The sequence below is a fragment of the Crinia signifera genome, chromosome 1 (assembly GCF_055691185.1).
Source record: "Crinia signifera chromosome 1, ASM5569118v1, whole genome shotgun sequence".
NCBI lineage: Eukaryota > Metazoa > Chordata > Amphibia > Anura > Myobatrachidae > Crinia > Crinia signifera.
Window position 1 is genome coordinate 350,306,905 of NC_139217.1, and position 27,907 is coordinate 350,334,811.

At 45.7% G+C, this 27,907-nt stretch overlaps 1 protein-coding gene across 1 annotated transcript in view; it reads left to right on the top strand.

Moving 5' to 3' along the window:
• Window positions 1-24,254, top strand: part of TMEM233 (transmembrane protein 233) — a 39,676-nt gene extending 15,422 nt beyond the window's left edge. The window contains exon 3 of the mRNA XM_083158396.1: window positions 23,383-24,254. Coding sequence (XP_083014522.1) covers window positions 23,383-23,394 — 12 coding nt within the window. The 3' untranslated portion in view covers window positions 23,395-24,254. The remainder of the gene's footprint in view (window positions 1-23,382) is intronic.
• The last annotated feature ends 3,653 nt before the right edge of the window (window positions 24,255-27,907 follow it).

The following is a 27,907-nucleotide window of genomic DNA, read 5'->3' on the forward strand; positions in this document are numbered from 1 at the left end:
GACACAATAATATGAACTCAATACACACCGTCCCAAACACTCAGATAAAGGTGTCAGCATTTTTTGCCGACATCATGTACTATGAGACATTTCATCTATTGCTGGGACATGTTGTCCTGCAATAGATGAACCCACACAGGTTTAAGACCTGTGAGTGAAATAGTGAACATGTGACATGTTGCAATAATGCTACACGCACTTTGCTGACCCAACAATCTGTAGTCAGTGAGGCAATGGTGCATACATTCATACACTTACATTGTTAATGGATATCATATCTACAAGGAGCATGGAAGAGCTTACCTTACACCCTGACAAGTCCAGATCTGGAGACAAATGATTCTAGCAGCAAGTCACTATTTATAGGCCTCTCACATGTGTGGTCTATAATAGTAGAGATGAGTATTGCATGACTTGTGGCCTGGATTATCTAAGGGATTGGGCTACTTTTAGCTTGCAATCAAACGCCACAATACCACAGTAGTCATGACTCAAATGTCATGTCATGCTAGCAAATAGCATGTGTATTGTGCAATAGTCACAGGTGTATCAGAAGATTCTATGCAATGTTAGCATTGGTGCCCAGTATTTCATGTAGAACTTTCGCCAGGTTTTACACAATGGAATTTCCGCCACCGTATGCGGCGCGAAAAAACAGCGACGTACGCTCACGCACGGAACGCAGCTGCCGCTGATGTCCGCCAAACAGGATACACAAACAGTATATAAAGGTGTATTAGAAGGTGACCATGTTGTTGCTAACATGTCTGGATCACAACCAGAGGTGGACCCAGATCTGCAGCAACTATTTGACCAGATGGACTCCAGCACCACCTATGTGCCACTGCACATGCGGGCAGTGGGTAATGAGGAGGCTGCTGGCCCTTCTACAGCAGGGCAACCTGCACCTGACCATTCTACAGCAGGGCAACCTACACCTGGCCCTTCTGCAGCAGGCCAACCTGCAGCTGGCTCATATGCACCATCAGCAGAATTGATTGGAACACAACCGGGGACTTCACAAGGTAGTACCATGGCCAGCACTTCAAGTGCAGCGACACGTGACAGGGGGCGTGGCCAAGGACGTGGCAAGGGGAGAGCCAGGGCAACAGAGGAACCACCCAAAAAAAATAAGGCATATGAAGCACAGGAGCTTGCCATCCTGGTTCCCCGAGCACGTGATTGGATTGAGTGTCCATCGGAGAAGCTGACACACACACGCAGATGGAAGATTTGGGAACAGATAACGGCAGAGAATAATGAAGTAGCGCCACAAGTTCGTGAGACGGACCATGTGAAGAAGAGGCAAGTTGTTTTGTGATACATGTGCCCAGTAATAGCCAAGTAATGATTGAATTGATGCTTAGATGGATTTTGCAAATGGCCCGTGAGGTTGTTACGATACACATACATTATTGCCATGTTATTTCGGTGACAGTTAGAGTAGGGTGATTGTGAATGTGTATTGTAACGGTGGATATCATAGTTGCATGTAATATTATCTTTCGGACATTAATCACATGTCGTAATATGTAGCACAGAGCAAGGGCTGCAACAGCTAACATCTGGAGTGACATGTATTAATATGTCAACTTACATTGCAGGTGGCAGGACTTCAAAACCAACCTGAAGAGGAAGATGACCAAGCGGTGGGAACACAGCCAGACATCTGGGGCCGGGCCCATGCCATCAGGGCTAGAGCTCACCCCCCTGGAGTTGATGGCCGAGAGCTGTATATCAGTTGAGGAGATCAGGGGGGTGAGCACAATGGATAGCGAGGCCCCAGCTGAAGTGTTTGCGTCTTTTCTGGAAGGTAAATATTGGTCATGCCATAAACTTGTGCAAGTAATTATCTTAGAATGTGTCCTAATTGTGTTTATCTTTTTCCACAGACACCCCACCGCTTGGTGACGACTCTGCTCAGGAGGTGGAGGAGTCCGTGCCACCTGGCCCCAGTGGTAGGCCTGTGCAGCAGCAGCCGCCATCGGCCCAAGCCGATTTGGCCGCCTTGGCCCAGATGCTTGGGGACATCAACCAGCAGGGAGACTTGGCATCAGAACGGATGCATAGGACCGAGGAGATCCTGGCGAGCTTGGTCAGCACCCAGCAGGCCATCGCTGCGAGCATGCAGGCCATGGCTGAGTCACATCAGGCCATGGCTGCAAGTGCTCAGGTGCTGGCCGAGCAAGCCACCCGCCAAAATGATCTCCTCCTCCACCATAATGAGCTTATGGTGGAGCTGGTTACCAGCAACAGGGTCCTAATGTCATCCGTTTCTGGTGCATTACCACCGGCAACACTCCCTGCTGGCAGGAGGGGTAGACCAGCCAACCCCTCAACATCATCTGCTCCACCTGGCCCAGCATCTGGCCGTCCCCGAAGAGCTGCTGCACAGGCCAAGGAGCCTACCAAGGCCAAACGTGGTCGCAAATGACCTTGTGGCTGCATTAATCTCCACCGTTATGTGGTCCCAAATCTTCCATTGTGCTGTGTGTGTCAGCTTCTTGTGTCCAATCATGTGCTGAGGGTAACCAGATGAGCCCTTGCTTCATATGTCCTTTTTGGTTCCCCTGTTGCCCTCTTTTGCCTGCCATTAGTGTCAGCTGTACTTGAAGTGATGGCCATGGTACTATCTTGTGAAGTCCCCGGTTGTGTTCAAAATGATTCTGCTGATGGTGCATATGAGCCAGCTGCAGGTTGGCCTGCTGCAGAAGGGCCAGGTGTAGGTTGCCCTGCTGTAGAATGGTCAGGTGCAGGTTGCCCTGCTGTAGAAGGGCCTTTAGCATCCTCATTTCCCACTGGCTGCATGTGCAGTGGCTCATAGGAGGTGCTGGAGTCCATCTGTGTGCAATTATATTTGTTTTGTATTATTATTTATTTTGCTACATTCCTGCCATGTTGTTTCTATTTTGTATTTTGTATTTTTTGGTCATTGCATCACAGTGGCATTGACTGTGACATGTATAGAAATAAATTTGTTTACTTTACCCAAAAATGTGTGGTTTCATGAGTACATGTCGAATACACATGTGTATTGATAGTATTAATATTCAGTCATGTCCATTGTTAGCAGTTTTTAAGTGTGGGACAAGTACAGCATATGTGGGGGATTACTAAGGTTTCCTTGAAGCAGCAATGGTTTCAATTAAAGCACTGACAAGCGGCCTATTAGTGAGTAATGAGTAAAGGAGTAGATTCTATTGGGTTCAGGTGTTAATGCTTGTAGTCATTAGGCGTACGTTCGCCTACCGCATGAACGAGTGGTGTCCGCAAAGCAATAGTACACTTGTGGACACCGCACATTTCTGCCCTTTTTGATCGCGTGCATTCGGAGTGCTATCCGAATGTACGCCCCCCAACATAAGTGTACTCCCCCGTATCCGCCCATGTTTCCGCCCCGTTTTGCCCACTTTGAAACTACGCCCATGTGTCATTCCGCATGACGCCCATAATACGCCCATATTTCCCGACTGATTGCGGGGAACAGTTTTGGACGGGATTTGGCCGAACTGGTACGGAGTCAAGGCGTGGCACATGCGCGTAGCGTTCTCCACGCATGCGCAGACGCCGAAAAGACGCGATCCGAAAGTATGCGGTAAAGTCCGCGTCAATCAGAATAAGGGCCAGAGTCTGTGCTGCCTGTGCTTTTAGTACTATTGTAGATTGCATCGTATCTATTACAAAAAGCACGATGCTGTAGCACATTCTATGCTGTTTGTACTAGATGCTATGCAATTTAGTACTAAAAGCACAGCATTTATCACACTGTGTTTGGGTACCTTTATTGTTTTTTTTATGTTGTGTTTTGTATTTAGTTTTATACAAACCACTTGTAATTGATGTCCACTATTATTAGACTGTTAAATTGGGTCAGTAAGCACATAAAAAGGAAATAAAGTATTGCTGATCAATCCTGCCTAGTAATTAACACAGTGATTGGTATATACTGCTGGACACCACTGATATAATGAATAACTCTCAATAGCATATGCAGTAGACTTTGTTATTATTTTCAATACACACAATGGGGGAAATTTACCAATATGAAAAACCTAGTTTTTCGTATTTGTATTTCCCCTACGACTGCATACTACTGTTTCAGTCGTATGCAAAGTCGTGTTCCGGAGGGGAATGTACAAAGCAGTCAGATACGACTGCTTTGTAACCCTCCGATGGTGTAACCATTGGTATTAGCTGGCCATATATACGGCCGCTAATACGAATGTTTTTGGCAGTCTGCACGGATCAGTCAGATCCGTGCAGGCTGCAAGGTGTAAAAAAAATAGAAAAATTAAATAAATAAATAAAAACCAGCGTGGGGTCCCCCCCACAGCTGTAACCAGCACCAGGCTAAAAGAGCCGGGCCGGTAATTAAAAATCAGGGAACCCGACAAATAGGGGTTCCCCGATTTTTAACAACCAGGCTCCAGGTCCGGGACTGGTTCCCAAAATACGGGGTGGTAGTGTTGAGGTACAACTAATTACATTGTAACGAAATGATTAAATATAACATGTACGAGGTGGGAATAGTGTGTAACTGTCAGGTGGAGTGAAAAAGTTGAAATTGAGACATTAAAAATCGGCTAGTGTGGAAAAGTTGTGACTTGACCTGAATAAGAAACTTGCAAAAGCGTTTTGCTCTAAGTTAATATATTCTGCTCCGGCAAGACACCTAAAGTTTAGCTTTTTAAATGAAAATAACAAAATGTATGAAGAAGCTAGTTACAGTTATGTCAGGATGTCTTAGAGTGTTTCATTAATATTCTTTAGCATAGTAAAAAAAGAGTACGAGCTTGTCCTAGTGCAAAGTTACTGACCTTTGCAAAAAAACAAACCGAGTACGCAAACCAAGCGAACAGCTGAGAGCCGCACTGTACTGTGTGTACATCGTGCGGCTCCGCCTCCCGAATGCCGCTATTGGCCGCCTTGCGGCCTAGCGGCCAATCAGGAGCCGCTAGGCCGCAAGGCGGAGCCGCACGATGTACACACAGTACAGTGCGGCTCTCAGCTGTTCGCTTGGTTCGCGTACTCGGTTTGTTTTTTTGCAAAGACCCCTTACCTGGACTTCGTTGCCCTGGGACAGGTGAGTATAGTTTCCTTCCACAGCTTCTTCCATGGATTTCGTCGGACTCCGGACGCCGACGCCATCTCCGACAGGGATGCCGACATGGATCCAGAAGACGACACAGACCGGACATCAGGACCAGGGCTACCTACGGGATGAAGATAGGTAAGTATCAGTATGTAAGGGCTTTGGATGTATTAAAGTTTTATTTTAAGTGTGTGTCAGTGTGTTTTATTTTACTATTTTTTTTTACTGTGGAACTACAAGTGCCAGCGGGCCCTTTAATGCCCCGCAGGCTGGGACTTGTGGTTCTCCAAGTCCCAGCTTGCGGGGGAGGCTTGCTGGGACTCATAGTTCACCAGTATTAAACAATAGTTTATTCTTTTTTTTTACACCACTATCAGCCCGGTGACCACAGCCCAGGGTCACCGGGGACAGCACCAGGCTTCAGCCTGGTCAGGTAAGTCCTGGAGGGGGGGGACCCCACTCCCCCAGGGCCCCTGGCCAGGCTGACCGGTCGGTAGGGTTAATGTTTTGGCCGCGGGACCTTATATAATAAGTGTCCCCCGGCTGTGACATTACCCTGCTGGCTGGTTTGGCCTGGGGCTGGTTCTTAAAATACGGGGGACCCCTAGTCATTTTGTCCCCCGTATTTTGGGAACCAGCCCCGGACCTGGAGCCTGGGGCTGGTTGTTAAAAATCGGGGAACCCCTATTTGTCGGGTTCCCTGATTTTTAATTACCGGCCCGGCTCTTTCAGCCTGGTGCTGGTTACAGCTGTGGGGGGGACCCCACGCTGTTTTTTTTTTTATTTATTTAATTTTTCTATTTTTTTTACACTGCAGCCTGCACAGATCTGACTGATCCGTGCAGGCTAAAGCCAAATACGACAGGAACATCAGGGTGTATTTTCCTGTCGTATTTTGGTGCCTGTTTTACACCAAGTAGCAGCCGTATTATCAGTACGGCTGCTTAGTAAATCAGGAACCACCATTCTTTTGAATGGTGATTCCTGTCGTATCCTATCGATGGTGTAGACATTCGTATTTGTAAAAACAAATACGAATGTCGCATCATTAGGAATACGAATTGTTGTATTTTCGGGATTGTAAATCCCGAAAATACAAATGTGTAAAAAATAGGTGTATTTCTGCCTACAAATACACCTATTTTTTTTACGAATCCATTTTGGTAAATTTCCCCCAATATATCTGATTTTAGAAATCTGGCTTGAAAGTTGCAGTATTCAAATTTTTGCATAGAATATGGGTGTGGTATGACTTGTCGACAGTGACCATGTTGACATTCAGTATGTCTTCATGGATATGTCAACCGTCCCTGGTTAAATAGTGGTTTCTCATTGGCAGCTCCAGCTTCTCAGTAGACCTGTAATACTCTTGCATTCTCCCCGATGCCAATTTGCCCACCTTGCTCTTATGACACATGCTCCCAGCATAGGGGATGCAAGAGTGCACTATTCTATTAAGGGCAAACAAAAGGGACTTACCCTGATTTTTCACCCAAGGTTTTTTTCTTGGTCACATCAATTACAGAGCATCCTCTCCAAAAATAAATAAATAACACTTTCGGGTGAAAACACACAATATTCACAATTGTGACCATGAAAACTGGATTTTTTTCTCTCGCCAAGGTCAGTAACTTTGCACTAGGACAAGCTCATACTCTTTTTTTACTATGCTAAAGAATATTAATGAAACACTCTAAGACATTCTGACATAACTGTAACTAGCTTCTTCATACATTTTGTTATTTTCATTTAAAAAGCTAAACTTTAGGTGTCTTGCCGGAACAGAATATATTAACTTAGAGCAAAACGCTTTTGCAAGTTTCTTATTCAGGTCAAGTTACAACTTTTCCACACTAGCCGATTTTTAATATCTCAATTTCAACTTTTTCACTCCACCCTACAGTTACACACTATTCCCACCTCCTACATGTTATATTTAATCATTTCGTTAGAATGTAATTAGTTGTACCTCAACACTACCATTTATACAGTTGGTCATTTCAGAAATATTACAACACTTTTGAGATAAAAGCTTTCAAAAGCAAATCTGTAAAATGTGTACATAAGGGAAGTTGAGAGAAAAAAAGGTTTGCATATTATCTTATTATCATATTTGTCATGTTGCCCCAATGATCAATACCACACACGGTGTGATTCTGGTCATGGCTGATTTTGACTATACAATTTTGACTCTTTACTTATGGCCAAATACACTGTACACATACACATAGGGGGGTATTCAATCCCGGGTCACAACTGTCAGGACGTTCCGGCAGTCGTGACCCTGGCCCAAAAAGGGTGCATATCCGCAGAGACGCCCATGGATCGTCAAGATACGGCCGTGATCTCGACAATCCACAGCCGTTCATGGCAAAATGGGCCTGATTGTTTTTTAAGTCAGGTCTTTTCTGCCAAGATGCCTCGTCCGAATTAGGGTGGGGGCTTGAATACCCACATAGTCAAAATTGTCTTGCATGTACAGTCTACTTGCGATAGCGACCAAGCATCAGTATTGTATGCAGGGTTAACACTGTGCAATTTTGGCAAACTTACTATTTGATTTTGACTATCTAGTCAAAATCGTAAGCAAAAATCGCACCATGTGTACACAGCTTTATTCTGCTCTGTAAAAAGTTATGGGATTCAAAATAGATGTTCCATTTCTAGATCTAGGCTCATTGGGTTACACTGCTGTTTAACACGAACAGGACCATAAATAAGAACATTATATGGCAGAAACAAAGTTTTGTATTACATATGACTACATAGTTGAAAATATGGGGGACATTTACCAAAATGGATTCGTAGAAAAAAGGTGTATTCGTAGGGAGAAATACACCTTTTTTTTACGAATTTGTATTTTCGGGATTTACAATCCCAAAAATACAACAATTCGTAGTCCTAAAGATGGAACATTCGTATTTGTAGTTACAAATACGAATGCCCTACACCATCGATAGGATACGACAGAAATCACCATTCAAAAGAATGGTGGTTTCTGATTTACTAAGCAGCCGTACTGACAATACGGCTGCTTAGTGGTGTGAAACACCCACGCAAATACGACAGAAAAATAGAACACCATTTTCCTGTTCTATTTGCGTTTTAGCCTGCACGGATCAGTCAGATCCGTGCAGGCTTCAGTGTAAAAAAATAGTAAAATAAATAAATTAAAAAAAAACGGCGTGGGGTCCCCCCCACAGCCATAACCAGCACCAGGCTGAAGGAGCTGGGGCCGGTAATTAAAAATCAGGGAACCCGACAAATAGGGGCTCCCCGATTTTTAACAACCAGCCCCAGGATCCAGGTCCGGGGCTGGTTCCCAAAATACGGGGGACAAAATAACTAGGGGTCCCCCGTATTTCAAGAACCAGCCCCAGGCACAACCAGCCGGCAGGGTAATGCCACAGCCGGGGGGAGACTTTTTATGCAAGTCCCCCCGGCCAAAGCATTCATCCCTACCGACCAGTCAGCCTGGCCAGGGGCCCTGGGGGAGTGGGGACCCCCCCAATAAAGGGGTCCCCCCCCTCCAGGACTTACCTGACCAGGCTGAAGCCTGGTGCTGTCCTCGATGCCCCTGGGCGGTGGGCATCGAGCTGATAGTGTTGTAAAAAATAGAAAAATCTATTGTTTTTTACTGTGGCACTACAAGTGCCAGCAAGCCTCCCCAGCAAGCTGGGACTTGGAGAACCACAAGTCCCAGCCTGCTGGGCATTAAAGGGCCCGCTGGCACTTGTAGTTCTACAGTTAAAAAAATAGTGCACAAAACACACTGACACACTTTTAAAATAAAACTTTATTACACACAAAGCCCACACATACTAATACTTACCTATCTTCTTTCCGTAGGTAGCCCTGATGTCCTGTGTCGGCGTCTTCTGGTCCTGTGTCGTCTTCTTCCTCCATGTCGACCGTCGCTGTCGCCGTCCGGATCCGTCGAAATCCATTTGGGAAGCTGTGGAAGGAAACCATACTCACCTGTCCCAGCGCGACGTAGTCCAGGTAAGGGTCTTTGCAAAAAAACAAAACGAACACCCCGAAACCAGACCGGACTGACGGAGACGCACGTGTGTTTGTTTACATCGTGCGGCTCCGCCTCCCGAATGCCGCTATTGGCCGCTAGGCCGCAAGGCGGCCAATAGCGGCATTCGGGAGGCGGAGCCGCACGATGTAAACACCGTGCGTCTCCGTCAGTCCGGTCTGGTTTCGGGGTGTTCGTTTTGTTTTTTTGCAAAGACCCTTACCTGGACTACGTCGCGCTGGGACAGGTGAGTATGGTTTCCTTCCACAGCTTCCCAAATGGATTTCGACGGATCCGGACGGCGACAGCGACGGTCGACATGGAGGAAGAAGACGACACAGGACCAGAAGACGCCGACACAGGACATCAGGGCTACCTACGGAAAGAAGATAGGTAAGTATTAGTATGTGTGGGCTTTGTGTGTAATAAAGTTTTATTTTAAAAGTGTGTCAGTGTGTTTTGTGCACTATTTTTTTAACTGTAGAACTACAAGTGCCAGCGGGCCCTTTAATGCCCAGCAGGCTGGGACTTGTGGTTCTCCAAGTCCCAGCTTGCTGGGGAGGCTTGCTGGCACTTGTAGTGCCACAGTAAAAAACAATAGATTTTTCTATTTTTTACAACACTATCAGCTCGATGCCCACCGCCCAGGGGCATCGAGGACAGCACCAGGCTTCAGCCTGGTCAGGTAAGTCCTGGAGGGGGGGGACCCCTTTATTGGGGGGGTCCCCACTCCCCCAGGGCCCCTGGCCAGGCTGACTGGTCGGTAGGGAGAATGCTTTGGCCGGGGGGACTTGCATAAAAAGTCTCCCCCCGGCTGTGGCATTACCCTGCCGGCTGGTTGTGCCTGGGGCTGGTTCTTGAAATACGGGGGACCCCTAGTCATTTTGTCCCCCGTATTTTGGGAACCAGCCCCGGACCTGGAGCCTGGGGCTGGTTGTTAAAAATCGGGGGCATCGCGTCGGTCGTGGCCGTTATAAGGGGCCGCGACGCGATGCCCACGATTTCCCATAGACAGTAATGTTAAAAGACACGATGGACCCGATTTCCCATAGACAGTAATGTTAAAAGACGCGATGGACCCGATTTCCCATAGACAGCAATGTTAAAATAAAATGACAATGTGAAATTGGCCAATATGTTTTTTAAAAAAATGTTTCATGGCCCCCCACCACCGTTAACGCCACCCCGCTATTGACGCCAACCCGAAGCGTGGCGAGCGCAGCGAGCCCGCGAGGGGCGGCGGTACGCGTCCTCCGACCTTTTCATGCCCTACTATCCACTAGGGCGTGGAGTGAGAATAGAATAGTGTGGCGAGCGCAGCGAGCCACCGAGCCCGAAGTGTGCCGAGCGCAGCGAGCCCCGCGAGGGGACGCGGACACCTGTGAAGCCCGCAAGGGCACGCGGATACCTGTGAAGGTGTCCGCGTCCCCTCGCGGGGCTCGCTGCGCTCGCCACGCTTCGGGCTCGCCACACTATTCTATTCTCACTCCACGCCCTAGTGGATAGTAGGGCATGAAAAGGTCGGAGGACGCGTACCGCCGCCCCTCGCGGGCTCGCTGCGCTCGAAACGCTTTGGGTTGGCGTCAATAGCGGGGTGGCGTTAACGGTGGTGGGGGGCCATGAAACATTTTTTTTTAAAACATATCCAATGTGAAATGGCCATATTGGCCAATTTCACATTGTCATTTTATTTTAACATTGCTGTCTATGGGAAATCGGGTCTATCGCGTCTTTTAACATTACTGTCTATGGGAAATCGTGGGCATCGCGTCGCGGCTCCTTATAACGGCCACGACCGACGCGATGCCCACGATTTCGGGCGCGATGAAAAAATCGGCAGCCCGTATAACTCACAAGTACCATAATGTCCTGTTGTCAATTTCCAATTTAACTATGCACATCAATCAAACATAATGTAAACACCGTGCGTCTCCGTCAGTCCGGTCTGGTTTCGGGGTGTTCGTTTTGTTTTTTTGCAAAGACCCTTACCTGGACTACGTCGCGCTGGGACAGGTGAGTATGGTTTCCTTCCACAGCTTCCCAAATGGATTTCGACGGATCCGGACGGCGACAGCGACGGTCAACATGGAGGAAGAAGACGACACAGGACCAGAAGACGCCGACACAGGACATCAGGGCTACCTACGGAAAGAAGATAGGTAAGTATTAGTATGTGTGGGCTTTGTGTGTAATAAAGTTTTATTTTAAAAGTGTGTCAGTGTGTTTTGTGCACTATTTTTTTAACTGTAGAACTACAAGTGCCAGCGGGCCCTTTAATGCCCAGCAGGCTGGGACTTGTGGTTCTCCAAGTCCCAGCTTGCTGGGGAGGCTTGCTGGCACTTGTAGTGCCACAGTAAAAAACAATAGATTTTTCTATTTTTTACAACACTATCAGCTCGATGCCCACCGCCCAGGGGCATCGAGGACAGCACCAGGCTTCAGCCTGGTCAGGTAAGTCCTGGAGGGGGGGGACCCCTTTATTGGGGGGGTCCCCACTCCCCCAGGGCCCCTGGCCAGGCTGACTGGTCGGTAGGGATAATGCTTTGGCCGGGGGGACTTGCATAAAAAGTCTCCCCCCGGCTGTGGCATTACCCTGCCGGCTGGTTGTGCCTGGGGCTGGTTCTTGAAATACGGGGGACCCCTAGTCATTTTGTCCCCCGTATTTTGGGAACCAGCCCCGGACCTGGAGCCTGGGGCTGGTTGTTAAAAATCGGGGAGCCCCTATTTGTCGGGTTCCCTGATTTTTAATTACCGGCCCCGGCTCCTTCAGCCTGGTGCTGGTTTCGGCTGTGGGGGGGACCCCACGCCGGTTTTTTTTTTATTTATTTAATTTTTTTTTACACCATGCAGCCTGCACGGATCTGACTGATCCGTGCAGACTGCTACAAATAATTCGTATTAGCAGCCGTATATATGGCCGCTAATACGAATCATTACACCATCGGAGGGTTACAAAGCAGTCGTATATGACTGCTTTGTAACTGATCCTCCGGAACATGACTTTGCATACGACTTAAACAGTCGTATGCAGTCGTAGGGAAACTACCAATACGAAAAACTAGGTTTTTCATATTGGTAAATTTCCCCCTATATATCTAATAGTTAGCAGGTCAGGTGATTGATTTTCTTGTCACCTATGATCATTTGTAAGAGAAACCGTGGCTTGCACTGACCAAAGAATTAAGTTAAATGTATGGACCAACTTTATAGCCTGAAGAACAATAATGATAAGAAAATAAGAAAATAAAGAAATACTGGAAATTAGTGAGAAGGTTGTGAGGCAATTCCAATAAATAATTTTAGTTGTGCACTCAATGTGTTAAATAATCCTCAGCCAAACAGTAAATGCAACAGAGCAATTATTTGCATATCAATTAATATGAAAAGTGTGATAAATGTATCAGCTTGTGTCGTCAATGAGCACCACCTGTGATCCTTCTTAGAACCACTTGGGTCATTGATCAGCAGGGCTGAATTTTATTGAGTGAGTGACCAAAGTAAGTGTTGCTATAATTACAAAATCAAGTGTATATTATTAATAAAAAAAATGGCGAAAATATGATGTTACCGTGGTGGCGGCCACTGTACAGGAAACCCCAATATCATTAATAATGTCGGTACTTGTGAGTTATCCGGGCTGCCGATTTTGTCCTTAAGTTTGGTTAACTTAAGGACACCCGACCGACGCGATGCCCGCAATTTAGCCCCAAATCGGGGGCATCGCGTCGGTCGTGGCCGTTATAAGGGGCCGCGACGCGATGCCCACGATTTCCCATAGACAGTAATGTTAAAAGACACGATGGACCCGATTTCCCATAGACAGTAATGTTAAAAGACGCGATGGACCCGATTTCCCATAGACAGCAATGTTAAAATAAAATGACAATGTGAAATTGGCCAATATGTTTTTTAAAAAAATGTTTCATGGCCCCCCACCACCGTTAACGCCACCCCGCTATTGACGCCAACCCGAAGCGTGGCGAGCGCAGCGAGCCCGCGAGGGGCGGCGGTACGCGTCCTCCGACCTTTTCATGCCCTACTATCCACTAGGGCGTGGAGTGAGAATAGAATAGTGTGGCGAGCGCAGCGAGCCACCGAGCCCGAAGTGTGCCGAGCGCAGCGAGCCCCGCGAGGGGACGCGGACACCTGTGAAGCCCGCAAGGGCACGCGGATACCTGTGAAGGTGTCCGCGTCCCCTCGCGGGGCTCGCTGCGCTCGCCACGCTTCGGGCTCGCCACACTATTCTATTCTCACTCCACGCCCTAGTGGATAGTAGGGCATGAAAAGGTCGGAGGACGCGTACCGCCGCCCCTCGCGGGCTCGCTGCGCTCGCCACGCTTCGGGTTGGCGTCAATAGCGGGGTGGCGTTAACGGTGGTGGGGGGCCATGAAACATTTTTTTTTAAAACATATCCAATGTGAAATGGCCATATTGGCCAATTTCACATTGTCATTTTATTTTAACATTGCTGTCTATGGGAAATCGGGTCCATCGCGTCTTTTAACATTACTGTCTATGGGAAATCGGGTCGGAAATCGGGTCCATCGTGTCTTTTAACATTACTGTCTATGGGAAATCGTGGGCATCGCGTCGCGGCTCCTTATAACGGCCACGACCGACGCGATGCCCACGATTTCGGGCGCGATGAAAAAATCGGCAGCCCGTATAACTCACAAGTACCATAATGTCCTGTTGTCAATTTCCAATTTAACTATGCACATCAATCAAACATAAATTTATCTGAACTATTAGAGCCACAAATCGCACCATATCGCACTTTTAGCCACTTATTCGCACCCCAAAAAGTGCGATTTGCGGCGATATGGTGCGATTTTAAAAAGTGCGAAAAACTCTCATTCTATTAAATGTCACCCTAAGTATACAACATACAGTGGGCCTTATTCATATTCCTTTGGTCCTCCGTGCAGGACCGATGTTGTGCGTCTGCACATGCACAGGTGCGTTTCTGCGCATGTGCAGACGCAGGGTGCGTGCACCCATGGTGAACATTCGGTGAGCAGGGGGCGGAGTGCCAGGCAGCCCCTTTACCATATGGGAACGCCCTGCGTTTCATGGGCATTCCCATGACAATGCTGGGCATTCTCATGGTAATGAGGCCATGACGCGGGTGCGGAGGGCAAACAGCTGACATCACCAGATGTCAGCTGCCCGCCCATATCAGTCCCAGCGTGCACCCATATGAAAGTGACTTGAAAGTCACTTTTATATGCGTGTACCTTCCATATCTTTCAATGGTCGGCAACCATCGAAAGATGTGGGTGTTACCCGAAGCATGCAAATGGATGTTTACATTAAACATCCATTTGCAGCCTGTGCACGTGAACCCGCGCTGCGAGGGGGTGGGGCGCAGGCGGGCCGGATAATGCAATCTCCAGATTATTTTTAAAGCATGTTAGACATGCCTTACAGCGGCGTAACTATAGCACCGCAGCCCCCGCCACCGCGGGGGGGGGGGGGGGGGGGGGCGCTGTGCATGTGGGGGCGCCAGGGGCTGCGGTGCTATAGTTTAACCCCCCCCCCAATCCCCCGCAGACTTACCTATCGCGCTGGTCCTGGCGGCTCCGTTCTTCTGCTGAAGACCACCACAAAATGGCCGCCCCCATATAGCACACAGTTCTCTGAAACTGTCTGCTGTATGGGGGCGGCCATTTTCTGGTGGTCCTCAGCAGAAGAACGGAGCTGCCGGGACCAGCGCATTAGGTAAGGCTGTGGGGGATTGAGGGGGGGTTTGCATGGGCGGCGGCGGGGCGGGGGGGGTAGGGGTGCTTAGCGGGGCGGCGGCTGGGGGGCGCCCAAAACGTAGCTACGCCACTGATGCCTTAGTAATTGAATGCATGCATCAATGCTGCAGAAATATGCTGTGTTGCTTTAATATGGTTGAAAGAAGTTGCATCACTGCCTCCCCTTATTGTTCAGCCATTTGTTCAGCATGACTGCAGCTAGTAAATTCACACTTCTGCAAATGTCGCTAGTCATGTGGGGATTTGCACACAGACCACTTTATAGGGCTGGCTGTGATGGCACAAGGTATCGAATGCATACATCTGCTGTTTTTCGACAATGCCATAGTGGATGTAAGGCATAAGTTCAAGAAGGAATGGAGCATATACTGCTTTGCCAGGCTCTTAGACAAATCAAAAAAGTACTGGCATATACCTTGCTTAACCTAGCTATGGTTGAGGCTGTTAATCCTGCATACACATTTTTACCACCATAATAGAGGAGACAAATAATGCAATCAAAATAAAAATTTACACTGGCACAAAGTCAACCACCTTATTTCCTCCAGTGCCCGGACCCCACAGTAGATTCATATAGTGGTCCGTTACAGTATGTCACACTGTTCCTGGGTTTGCTGGACAGCATACAACCGGGGTAAATAACTTTAAGTGCTCATGTCCATATGATTCAATAGGATGTTCCAGAGTTAAAGATTTGTTCAATTGTTAATAAAATTAGGAAATGCTCAGTCACATACTGTACCACATGCTTCTAATCAAGACTGTCTTTCCCACAGTATATGCTCCCAGATGTGTGCACTCACCATTAAGGACAAAGTGATAGCAGCAATAAATCGCATGACAGCATTGGGGATCATTTCTCCAGTGGCAGAAGTCCCCCATGGCTGCTGGCTAGGATTGCTGCAGTAAAATAAAAGACGGTTTGGTAAGCATCTGCATTGACGATTGCCAAAGGTCTGATGAGTCAACATCACCTCCTCAGAACTGTAGAGCAAGTAATATCATATACGCCAAATGCAAAGATATTTAGCCCTATTGATGCCAAATGTGGATTCTGTATGATCACGTTTGACAAGATATCAGCCATTCCCACCACATTAATTGCACCTGTGCTCAGGTATGCTTTCCTCCATGTGCTGGCAGTAAAGTATTACAATATTGTAAAGAACATCTCTTTGAGGGATATCCTTGTGAGATTATTGTGGATAATAACCTTTATTTGTGGCAGCCCCGTGGAAGAACACAACATTTGCCACTGCAATATCATCCAAAGACTCCCTTCAATCAACATGTAGGTAACCAAGACAAGTGTAATTTCACAGCTACTTCCTAACTTTGGTAAGTTAGGCAGCTATATCCTCCCAAGACAAAGGCTATCCAGCACATGCTTACCCTTGAAGATAAGTTGAGACAGACCACCAACCCCTGATCACCATTCTGTGCAAACCCCTGTATACTGCCTCCATCTGAATCCACTGTTTCATGCTCAAGCTCCAAAGTACCATCTGGATTTGGTGTACAAACATAGAAAGAACCTCAATGTTGCTGATGCCTTATCACATGCTCACCTCCTGGACTTAGGTGTCCCTTATGCTGATGATGACCTTGGTGTCATTGAGTGGATGATCTTGATGATATGGATAACCTGGATGTCCTCTCCTCCAGGCAGCTCTCTGTAATGCAACACTCAGGGATGACTTCTAAAAATGGTTGTCTGGTGTTGTCCTGCTTTGCTGACCTTCTTCTTCCAAGAAACTTGAGATCTTAAGGCTTTAGTTGCATTGAACAATGAATTGACCATCTCTGGTGGCATCCTTTTATGAAAACATAATTTTGTGATACCTTATGCCTTTCAAGGATAGTATGCGCAGCAGGGGCACTCAAGGTTTTAAGGCCACCATACAGGGGGCAAAGGATACCCTGTATTGGTCCTATATAACTGCTAAACATTCAGCTGGTTGTCTCTGTCTGTGCCCCCTGCAACTTGCCACAGAACCACTCACTCTTCATGAGATTTATGACCTCCTTTGATTCATGATTGCTGGAGATCTGTATTCCAGTTGGTTCCAGATAGTTATCTTCCAAAATTGACAAGCACCACAGTCATCAACAAAAAGAAGATAAACTTGGCTAAACCACCCAAGCTAGCCACTGACAATGCCATACAATTCATAAGTGGTGAGTTCCAGACTTTCAACAGTGAATGGGAGATTTCATCTGTGCCCAGCAGTCCTCGCTATCCCCAGTCCAAAGGACCAGCAGAAAGGGCAGTATGTTCTGCACTTATTAGACAAATGTTTTAGAGACATTTTTATGGTGCTCCTCAATTTGAGAAATACTCCAAGAGATGAACTTTCCTTTCCTCAACAATTTTGCCCAGGAGTAGCTGCACCATCATTTCTACTACCACAGGGAGGGAAGGGGAAGAGTTGCTGTTCTCTATATGGTCAGCCATTGCTGCCAGAACACCCACTGTCTCTGACTGCCCATTGAGGGCATGCTACAGAAACTTATCCTCCCAGTATATGCCGGGTCAGTTAAAGTATTATAGATAGACCAAATGTATATAAATAATAATAATAATAAAAAAATATATATATATATGTGTGTATACACATATATATATATATATATATATATATACACACACACACACAAATATATATATATATATATATATACAGTTGGAACGCACGCCGAATGAGGTGTGCTGTTAGCCGGAGTAACGGAGCAGCGTGCTGCCTATATTTAAGTGTAAGTACTCTTGTGACAAGTGCGGTGTATTTGTTTACATGTCACTCATTTCTGGCGATACACATGTGATGTTTAAAGGTTTATTAGGGGTTGTACCATAATAAGTAGTTAATTAGTGGGTGGGACTATTTGGTCCTTAAATACTGGTGCCTGTTGATAGGGATTTATCTGTCTTGTCCTGTACAAGGAGGTCATGAGTAAGGCCACGTTCCGTGGTCGAAACGTCGACCTGACCCTTGCTTGAAGATGCTGTCTCCTTTTATGGAATAAAATCCAGCGATTTGTCTTTGAATATTGAAAAGCCCTGGTGAGTGCCGTTTTTTCAATTGAAGATATATATGTGTGGCCCCGACAAGGTACCACTGATGTGCGACCCCAGGCGTATGCAAGAATTTCTATATGTGTGTGCTGACCTAATCCAGGATATATATATATACATACATACATACATATACATACATACATATACATACAGGAGTGTCAACAGCAGTGTAGACCCCTGGGCATAGCAATGTATTGGGGCCCCTACTGATCCTCCAGCGGTAGGGGTGGGGGAAGCTTTGATGTCCCACGGGTGGTAGGAGGTATTATATCAATATATTGTATATTATATTGTATTGGATCAGTAATTTCCACTAATTACCCCTTTACTGCACAGATGTGGGAGATGGAGTGGGAGAAGGGGTATTGGGCTGAATGAAGGGGCCCTGATACATAACTTCCAGGGTGGTAGGGGATGTTTAATATGCAGAGGTGGGGTGTATAGTGGAGTGGGCTTATTATTCATAATTTTCTGGTAAGAGGACAGCTTGCTTGACTGCAGATATCTCCAGTTCCCGGAAATAGATTTCTTAGAATTTAATGGAATTAAAAACTAGAGAATCCCACCTACCAAATGGTATTGGGGACTAGGGGATAAGATTTCAGGAGGCAGAGCAATCTGCCAATGAGAATATAAAACTACATATCAGGTGTGTGGAGCTGGAGCAGTAACCAGCTGCTGGAAGGCTGATATCTCTAGTTCTGAGAAGAGAAGAGACAATCTACTAGTGTTCATCAAAGGGGGAGAGTCCCAGCTTTTGGAATATTCCCTCAGAAAAACTCGAAGTCAGATAGAACCTGAAATATCTCACTAAGAAGAGCAATTAACAGGCTTGGACCCATGGAAAGAGGGGACCCTCAGCTTTTCAGTCCTTAGACTCCTGGGGGGGTTTCTGGGTACTCAGAAACCCCCCCTGCGTGCGCTACTACCTCAGCTGCAAGGCCATGAGTGTCGACTTTTTTCCCTATGTGCATATTCATGTTTGGGAAGACACCGGGCAGCATAGGTTTCTCGTTTCGATTAGAACTTTGCAGAGCCGAGGATCTTTTGATAGTAGAAAAAGTGGCACTCAGAGACAGGAAATATGGTGAAAGTGTGGACTCTTTAATCGTCAAAGATCCATAATCGACGTTTGGGGGTGCGGTGACCCGTTCATCAGGATAATTACACACAGTGCAAAGTGCAAAAGCGGGCATATGCATATATATATATATATATATATATATATATATATATATATCTTCTACTGTATATTTGGGAGGACAGTCATATCCTCTCTAAAAGAGGGCACCGGAGCACAGCAACTTTGTGTCCAGAATTGGACAGACGCCAAGACCTGAGTGCCGGGTCCATCCATCTGATATATATATATATATATATATATATATATATATATATATAGGTACTTGTTTTTTAGCACGGCCACACCGATTTACATCGGGGTGGTCGTGTCGGAAAAATTGGGTCGATCGCATCGCATGCGATTTGGTCGCATGCGATGCGATCGACGCGACCGATTTTGGACCCGATTTTTTTTTTTAATGAAATGTAAATCGGGTCCCTGGGACCCGATTTTACATTGGATTCAATGTAAAATATTCCCAACCCCCCCAAATTTAAAGGCGTACAACCCACCCCACGATAGACGCCAACCCGAAGCGTGGCGAGCGCAGCGAGCCCGCGAGGGGCGGCGGTGCGCGTCTTCCGACCTTTTCATTCCCCTACTATCCACGTCGGCGTGGAGTTGAGAATAGAATAGTGTGGCGAGCGCAGCGAGCCACCGAGCCCGAAGCGTGGCGAGCGCAGCGAGCCCCGCGAGGGGACGCGTATACCTGTGAAGTTATACGCGTCCCCGCGCGGGGCTCGCCAAGCTTCGGGCTCGCCACACTATTCTATTCTCAACTCCACACTGACGAGGATAGTAGGGGAATGAAAAGGTCGGAGGACGCGCACCGCCGCCCCTCGCGGGCTCGCTGCGCTCGCCACGCTTCGGGTTGGCGTCTATCGTGGGGTGACGACGGGGACATCTATAATGTGAAATGGGTCATATTGGCCCATTTCACATTTTTCACATTTTTTCACTATTTCAATGTTAAAAAATATTTTAACATTGAAGCCTATGGAAAAATCGGGGGCATCGCGTCGGGACCATTGTTAATGGTCCCGACCGACGCGATGCCCCCGATATTTTACCTTTCCCGACATGATTTCAATGTTAAAATATTTTTTAACATTGAAGTCTATGGGGAAATCGGGGGCATCGCGTCGGTCGCGTCGGGACCATTGTTAACGGTCCCGACCGACGCGATGCCCCCGATATTTTGTCCTAGCCGGCCAAATGGACCTGATTTCAAAGGAAATCGGGTCCATCGTATGGATCGTGTACCTTAACTTAAAGGTACACGATCCATACGATTGTGGCCGTGCTAGGAAACAAGTACCTATATATATATTCCTATATATATTCCATGCGGAATCCGGCACTCACCCAGATTGCCAACTGCTACTTACCCTCCCAGGGTATACACCCAAATATTGAGTCTATAATTGCTGTCAGAAGCAAGGGCGTCACTCAGAGATTTCAAAGTGCAGGAGTTTATTCAATCATACAGGTACAATCCAGGATTGTACCTGTATGATTGAATAAACTCCTGCACTTTGAAAACTCTGAGTGACGCCCTTGCTTCTGACAGCAATTATGGACTTTCTCTCTCTCTCTCTCTCTCTCTCTATATATATATATAAATATATATATATATAGATAGATAGATATATCTATATCTATCTATATATATATATATATATATGGGCGTGCGCCTTATGTTCCTAATTGAAAAAAAAATGGGGGGTGGTGGTGCCAATTCTCTTTCGCGCACTGTGCACCAAAAAGTCTTGTTATGCCTCTATCCCCAAGGCAAAGCAACAGTCCATGATTAAAGATAGGCATACAGGTGAATTAATCAGTATGATGATAACAACAATAATAATAATAATAGTGTTATTTATATAGCACTTTTTTCCTAATATGTCTCAAAGTGCTTCCATTCCGATTCACATTGCTTCAGCTTTAGATATTTTGATTTAACATTTTTAGGCATGGATATATCTAAAACCTAAACTTCTAATGTTCCTTGAGGAACGAAGTTGGGAAACACTGGTCTGTAGTCTCTGTAAAATGCTAGTGGCATAGTGGGGATTGGGCATCTAATTGACCAATAAACTGAGAAGGTTCAGCACAGAGCACTGGGACATAAGGCAGCCGTTAACCACTAAAATAAAGGAAAGTTACATTTACTTTCCTCTAATACTAATACATTGTAAAAGTTATAAGCCACCTCCATGGCTATAATTGGTGTTAACCCTGGTCTTTAATACCCAACATCAGTTGGCTTAAGTATCCTTCAAGGATTAGCTCAATGCTTATCTGTCTCTCTCCTACTCAACCATAAACTATGTATGCACTGTGCCATGAGGACCGAGGGGTGTATATGTCAGAGATCAGCATAACTACTGACATGAGACTGGGGAAAGCTGAAGATATAAAGTTTATATTACTTCATACCCTTGAACAGGCCCAGTGTGTACAGCATATACAGTACTGTAGTAGATGATGGAAGTTGTAGGTCAATATTTTTCTTTTCTATAATTAAAATAAGAATGTTGGGATAGGTCAATTATAATGCTTTAAGATATTCCTTTGTGGGGTTGGGTATGAAATCCCAATAGTCCTGATCCCAACATTCAGAATACCAATGCATTGCTGTATTTTTACCCTACTCCTAATCCTACCCCTAAACCTAACCCACCCCTCCTGCAGCCTAACCCCAACCAGTGGTGTAACTACTGATGGTGGACCTTATATGTATGGGCTCGAGCTGTTCCAAGGCCCATGGCTCCCCCTGCATGTTCCTGTCTGCAATGAAGCTCACCACTCCCTCCTCCCTCCTCCCTGCCGAAGAAAGCAGCCGCTGCCACAGCACATTCTCCTCAGCACCTGCAATCTGAAGCCAAGAGGATGTATTGGAGCTCAGTGCTCTCCCTTCCTCCATCCGAAAGCTACTGCAACAAAGCCTGCTCCAGTCTACCCACCCTACCTCTTTCTCCCACCCTACCTCTTTCTCCCACCCTATCTCTTTCTCCCACTCTACCTCTTTCTCCCACTCTCTTCAATCTCCCCCTCGCTCTCCACTGGGCATGTTCTTTTTCATTATTCCCTCTCTCCATGCCACTGTCTCTCTCTCCTTGACACCATCTATCCCTGAAATTCTCTCTCTCCCTGACACTTTTTCTTTCTCCCCCTCTGACAGTGGCTCTTATTCTGGTCCACCGGCAATGCTGCGAATTGCGCATCGGTGTGTGTGAACTAAACGCTGACTGCATGGCCCCCCGCATGCCGCGATCCCCCCCATTTATGGTTTCTCAGATCTGTAAGCACCCAGTGCAGGAAATGGGCAGGCAGCTGACACCGGCTGACATCAGCTGCCCCCCCCCCCCTGCCCATGAAACGCTGGGTGTTCCCATGGGCTGTGTCTCCCGCTGCTGCCCCACACCCACTGCCCCCACTTCTAGGTGCGAGCGTGGCGGCGAACATGTAGTTCACCATGCCTGCTCGCACTCAGCATCTGCACATGAGCAGAAATGTGCATGCGCATATGCAAAGAATCGGTCCCCCGTGTGAATGCGTGGGGCACTGATTAAATTAGAATAACCCCCAGTGTCTCTTCCCCAACCCATCTTTATGACAATGTCTCTCTCCCTGGCACCATCTCTCTCTCTAAAGTGCCACCGGGCCCTGATAAAAACAGAGGTGTGGCCAACAGGAGGGGGCATGGCCATCAGTAAGGGGTGCAGGCTGCTGCATCTCTCCCTCGCTCAGCACACGGCGCTGAGAAGCCTGTGCTGAGGGAGAGAGGCCATGCAGCTGCGGCAGCCACTGCCTAGTCTCTGCAGTGGAAGAGGGGGCACCGGGTAAAAAGTACATCCCTCGACGGCACTGATCCCAAGCATAAGGACCCTGAAACCATCCTCCAAGGAGGCTGCAGCCTTAACAGAAAGTGAAACCAAAATTATATTTTTCAAACTTCCTGGATATTGACAGAGGGAGCTGTGAAGACAGAACTTGGGAGTAGCAGCAGATAGGGAGTAGTATATTTATATATGTATACTGCTGCTGACAGTGCGTAGCTTTCTGCTTTATGGCACAGTTCTCAAAATTTCATACATTTTAAAAGTCTGAAATTGATGATACATGTTGGGGTTTTAACACTACCCAACAGACATTTGCAGCATCACACCATTTCTGTTTTAAGCAAACTCTTTAACATTATGGATTATGCCAAATGGATGGTAAAATATTACCTTTTAAGTGATATGTTTGTGAAGTACAGTAGTTCAAATATCCACTTTGTAATCTCTTCCTATTTTATTCCAGCATACTATTTGACGTATATATAGGAGCATGAAGATCATGTTTGCATTGGGTATAAACCAGGCTCTTCAGAACTTCCAATAAGAAGAGACAAGTTTTGGCATATGGGAGTCTTCACCTTCAAAACAATCAGGGAAGATCCAAAACAACTCTGTACATGTGAAATCTATGGGTGCGCTCATATATGTGGTACCACCAGTGGGGAAAATATATATTTTGCACTCCAATTATCTACAGTATATGATACTTTAACTTAATTCTATAAGATTATTTTTATTGGTACATATACTGACATATCTCGTTGGAGATAGAATACTCCAATAGAAAGAGAATATAAGATTAAGTTACATAAATCTATTTCATGTCCATCATGGGAAATATGACACATAAAGTAGATCGCCAAATATACTAAATATTTCCTGGACTATACCATATTTATATTTGTGTTGTGCTTTCCAATTCCTTCAAGCTTACTATTAAGCTCCATGTTATTCATATACTTTTAAACCAAAAACCTTACAAGCTTGAATATATATATGACTATAAATCATAATGATCCTCTACACCACAATACTACATATAGTATAAACAATCTAAAAAACAATAAAAAAAAAATTCTCTGTGATACACCCCTACCCTTATTATAATGGTTATTACTGTATAATGCTTTTCTTTTCTGTCTAATAATCTATTTAAAAGTGTTATGTATAAGTGAAAGCAACTGCAATGCTTACAAAAAGAGGGCACGTTCATTGTCTATGTTATTTTCAGAATGTTGTATCTATTTTGATAAATTTGCTGTATTTATATTATATTTGTCGGTTTGTAGATTTTCGTAACATTTGTACAGAGAGAATTAAATGTTTATTCTATAATCTGTCTGTAACATTGAAGTTCTATGTTATTTGTAGAGTAGGTACAGATGGAAATACTATTATTTATAAGTCATGTTGTGGGTTATTTATATACAGATTTGTTTACTTCTTAAATAGTAACATAAGTACAAATGTCCTCATTTAGACCTGATCGCTTATCTGCAAATTTGCAGATGACAGCGGGTGGATAGCCGCCACCCAGACAGAAAGAAAACCTGCCTTGTGCAAATCTGGGAGAGAATTGGGAATGGATCGCTATTCCCTATTATCTCCAAGTCCATACACAATTCACTCACCTACAAATGGTTTCCCAGTCTGTGCAAATGTGACCCTTCCACAATTCTGCGACAGAGACAGGCGCTGACATCATACACCGTCCCTCAACCCTTTGAGTGCCAAAAAGGATGGTAAAAATGCCAGCGTCACTCACTGTATTTGTTATACATATTCAAATAAAAAAATGTTGTTTAAAAAAAAAAGGATTATATTTCGTAAATAACATAAAGGTTACAGGTCATTATGAGGAATACAAATGTTTGCTTGCCAATTTTCACAGATATTTTGACATATTTTCTTGGCACTCAAAGGGTTAAAACGCAGCAGGTGTCCATCCACAAACTGCCACTTCCTGTACAACAAAAAGGAAACGGATTGCAATAGATATTTTCCCTATTTCTGTCACTATCTTGTCTGCAATGATCCATACACACGCCAAGTCATTCCATAATTAGGGTTACCACCTCATACCTTTAATTCCGGACACATATTAATTGCACAGGTTGTTGTGGCTGTTTAAAACTAACTGAGATGGAGTCTTAAAGCCAGCCAGCCACAGAACCTGTGTAATTAATATGTGTCCGGAATTAAAGGGATGAGGTGGTAACCCTATCGATAATCGGTAGGATTGCGAATTCGCACAGTAGCGATCAGGTCTGTATAACTCACAAAGTTAACACAAAGCAAGGAAAGAAAAATGTTACAGCTAACAGACTAATAAATAGACACAGGGGTAAATTTACTAAAGCTTCTAAAATGTAAAAGAGGTGACATTACAATCAGAACCTGTCCCGCAGCGTGGAGTGCGCAGCGAGCTTGCAAGGGGCTTTTTTTTGCGCTTGCTTCCCTGTCGGAGCACCAGCAGTCAGGATCCCAACGTCGGGATACTGACTGTCGGAGCCCCATACCACACCCTAGGGCCGGGGCTGGTGCATTAGGAAAAGAGCAGCTCAGTGGGAGATGTGGCAGTCCATTGAAAGCCTGCACTGCTGATGGTCACTATAGCAGACTTATTGTATAAAGGTAGTGCCAAGGTTGACAGAAAATATGTTGACACCAAAAGTTGACATGCACAAGTTCAACATAGACTATAGGTCAATACAGGCAAAAGGATGACATGGGAATTGTCGACACATGAAAAGGTTGATATGTGTTTTTCATGTTTTTTGTTGTTGTCCTATGTAGATTTCATAATTTGGACTACAAATCAGTGTCCTGCGTCCACTCACGTGGATTGCATTGTTCGCCATGTTTCAGGCAAGGATTAACATTCCAATGAGAGTCCACGTGGATGGCAAAGAAAGAAAAAGTCCTAAAAAAAGGAAAGAAAAAAAATAATGTCAATCTTTTCATGTGTCGGAAACATTTCCATGTTGACCTTTGCTTCATATGGTGTTGACCTAGAGACTGTTGGCATATCGATGGGACAACCTATTGAGAGGGAGAGAGTAGCAGAACGAGGCCATGGAAAAAGTGGCGCTGGTCCTAACTGAAGCAGGGATGGAGAAGATGAATGTGTGTTATGTCAATGAAGATTCTTGCATGTACTGTGTTCCTAGAGGCACATAAGGGGGAAGCCATCACCTGTTACTTAATAGTCATACATCATACTTGTTAAGCTATTTGCTCCTGCTAAGGAAGCGTGTGAATTCTAGCTATATAAAGATACTCGTAAATGTTAGAGACATAATACACTTTTGTAGAAAACTATGAAATCCACCCAATGCTAGCAGAGTGTCACAGGACTTGGTGCAATCAATAAAATATGAGGACACATCTACTGTGTGTCCGGGGCTTTTATGGAAATTTTGGAGGTAACCCCATACTATGAACTGACATTTTATGAGGCAGGTTGAAAGATCTAGAGCAGGGAGCCATTAATTGCTTTTTGAGTTTTCTTTGAAGGCCAATCCAGAATATATTTTTTTAACCATGTATTGCTTTTTGTTAATCACACCTTGAGCAAAATCACAAAAAAAGAACAAACTAAATGGCAGTTTGAGAATTCCAAACAAAGCTCTATGGAACCTATTGCAGCCCGACCGATGGTGGTCAGGCTGTGCGCATTTCTGCGCATGTGCATATAGCAAACAGGGTGCACGCGCCCTACACAGTGGGAGGGGGGGGGCAGAGAGGGGCGTCAGGCAGCCTCATTACCATATGGGAACGCTCATCGTTCCATGGTAACGAGTGCATGACAGACAGGCGGGGGGGGGGGGGGGGGGGGGGGAACATCGAATGATAATGGTGGGTCCCCAGAGCCTGCGAATGGAAGTTTATGTTAAACATCCATTTGCAGCCAGTGTGGGTGAACCCGCTCTGCGAGAGGGGGCGTTCGGCCCAGCATTCGCCCCTAACTATGGGGGTGAGTCAGACCTGTAGGTCCACTCCCCTGTCCGATGGTGGGTCCGTGCATGTGCATAGGCACTAACGTGCATGTGCATATCCCCGCAGTGAGCACATTTGGCAATATTTTCTATCACTGGGGCCCTCACTGCCTGACTGACAAGCAGGGGTTCCGGGGTTGTCACCAGTGTTTCATGGGCGTGCGTACAAAAAAACGGTAGACGCGCCCATAGAAACACTGGGCAGGCCCCAGGGAACACAAGCATGTTCCCCTGCCCAGTCCTGTGCTACCCTTTGGCTGCGTGCAGAGGGAAAAAAAATTCCCCATATACTCATACACATGCGCTTGCAGTGTAGCAAAGGGGATTTGGGCGGTGCGTGCATTCAGCGAGGCGCTGTTCATCTGCTCTCTGGACTCCGAATAAATGCAGCCTAGCAAGCAGGTCTGAATCAGCCTATATGGGCCTGATTCAGGTGTGTAAGAAAAGCAAACAAACGCACCCTTAAGCAAAACCATTGTGCACTGCAGGTGGGGCTGATGTAACATGTGCAGAGAGAGTTAGATTTGGGTGGGTTATAGTGTTCCTGTGTAAATACTGGCTGTGTTTGCATGTAGCTCACAAATGTTAGACGGCTTTATTTTTACACGCCAATTTAGATTCAGTTTGAACCGTACTTGTCTAATCTCCCAGAAACTGGAGGGTCATTATTTTTGGGGTAGTCCACTGCAGCAGCCCAAGAAGATTAGGTGGCATCCTGCCAGCTTCCTAGCATTACTCATCGGCAACCGATTGTGCGCTTTTTTGGGGCTTTGCTTACAAACATGTATAATTATATCAGCAATTCCCTGCTCCTAGGCAGATACATTCAGTTTTAAACAGAATTTTGATATTTTTAGAAATCTCCACTGGAATAACAATATAAATATAAATACATTTTTTAATTTAAACTAGTTACAAAAACAAAAATTGTTAACTGTATAAAAATTTAAACTGTGTCCATGTCGACACCCCTAACAAAAACTGTCCCTG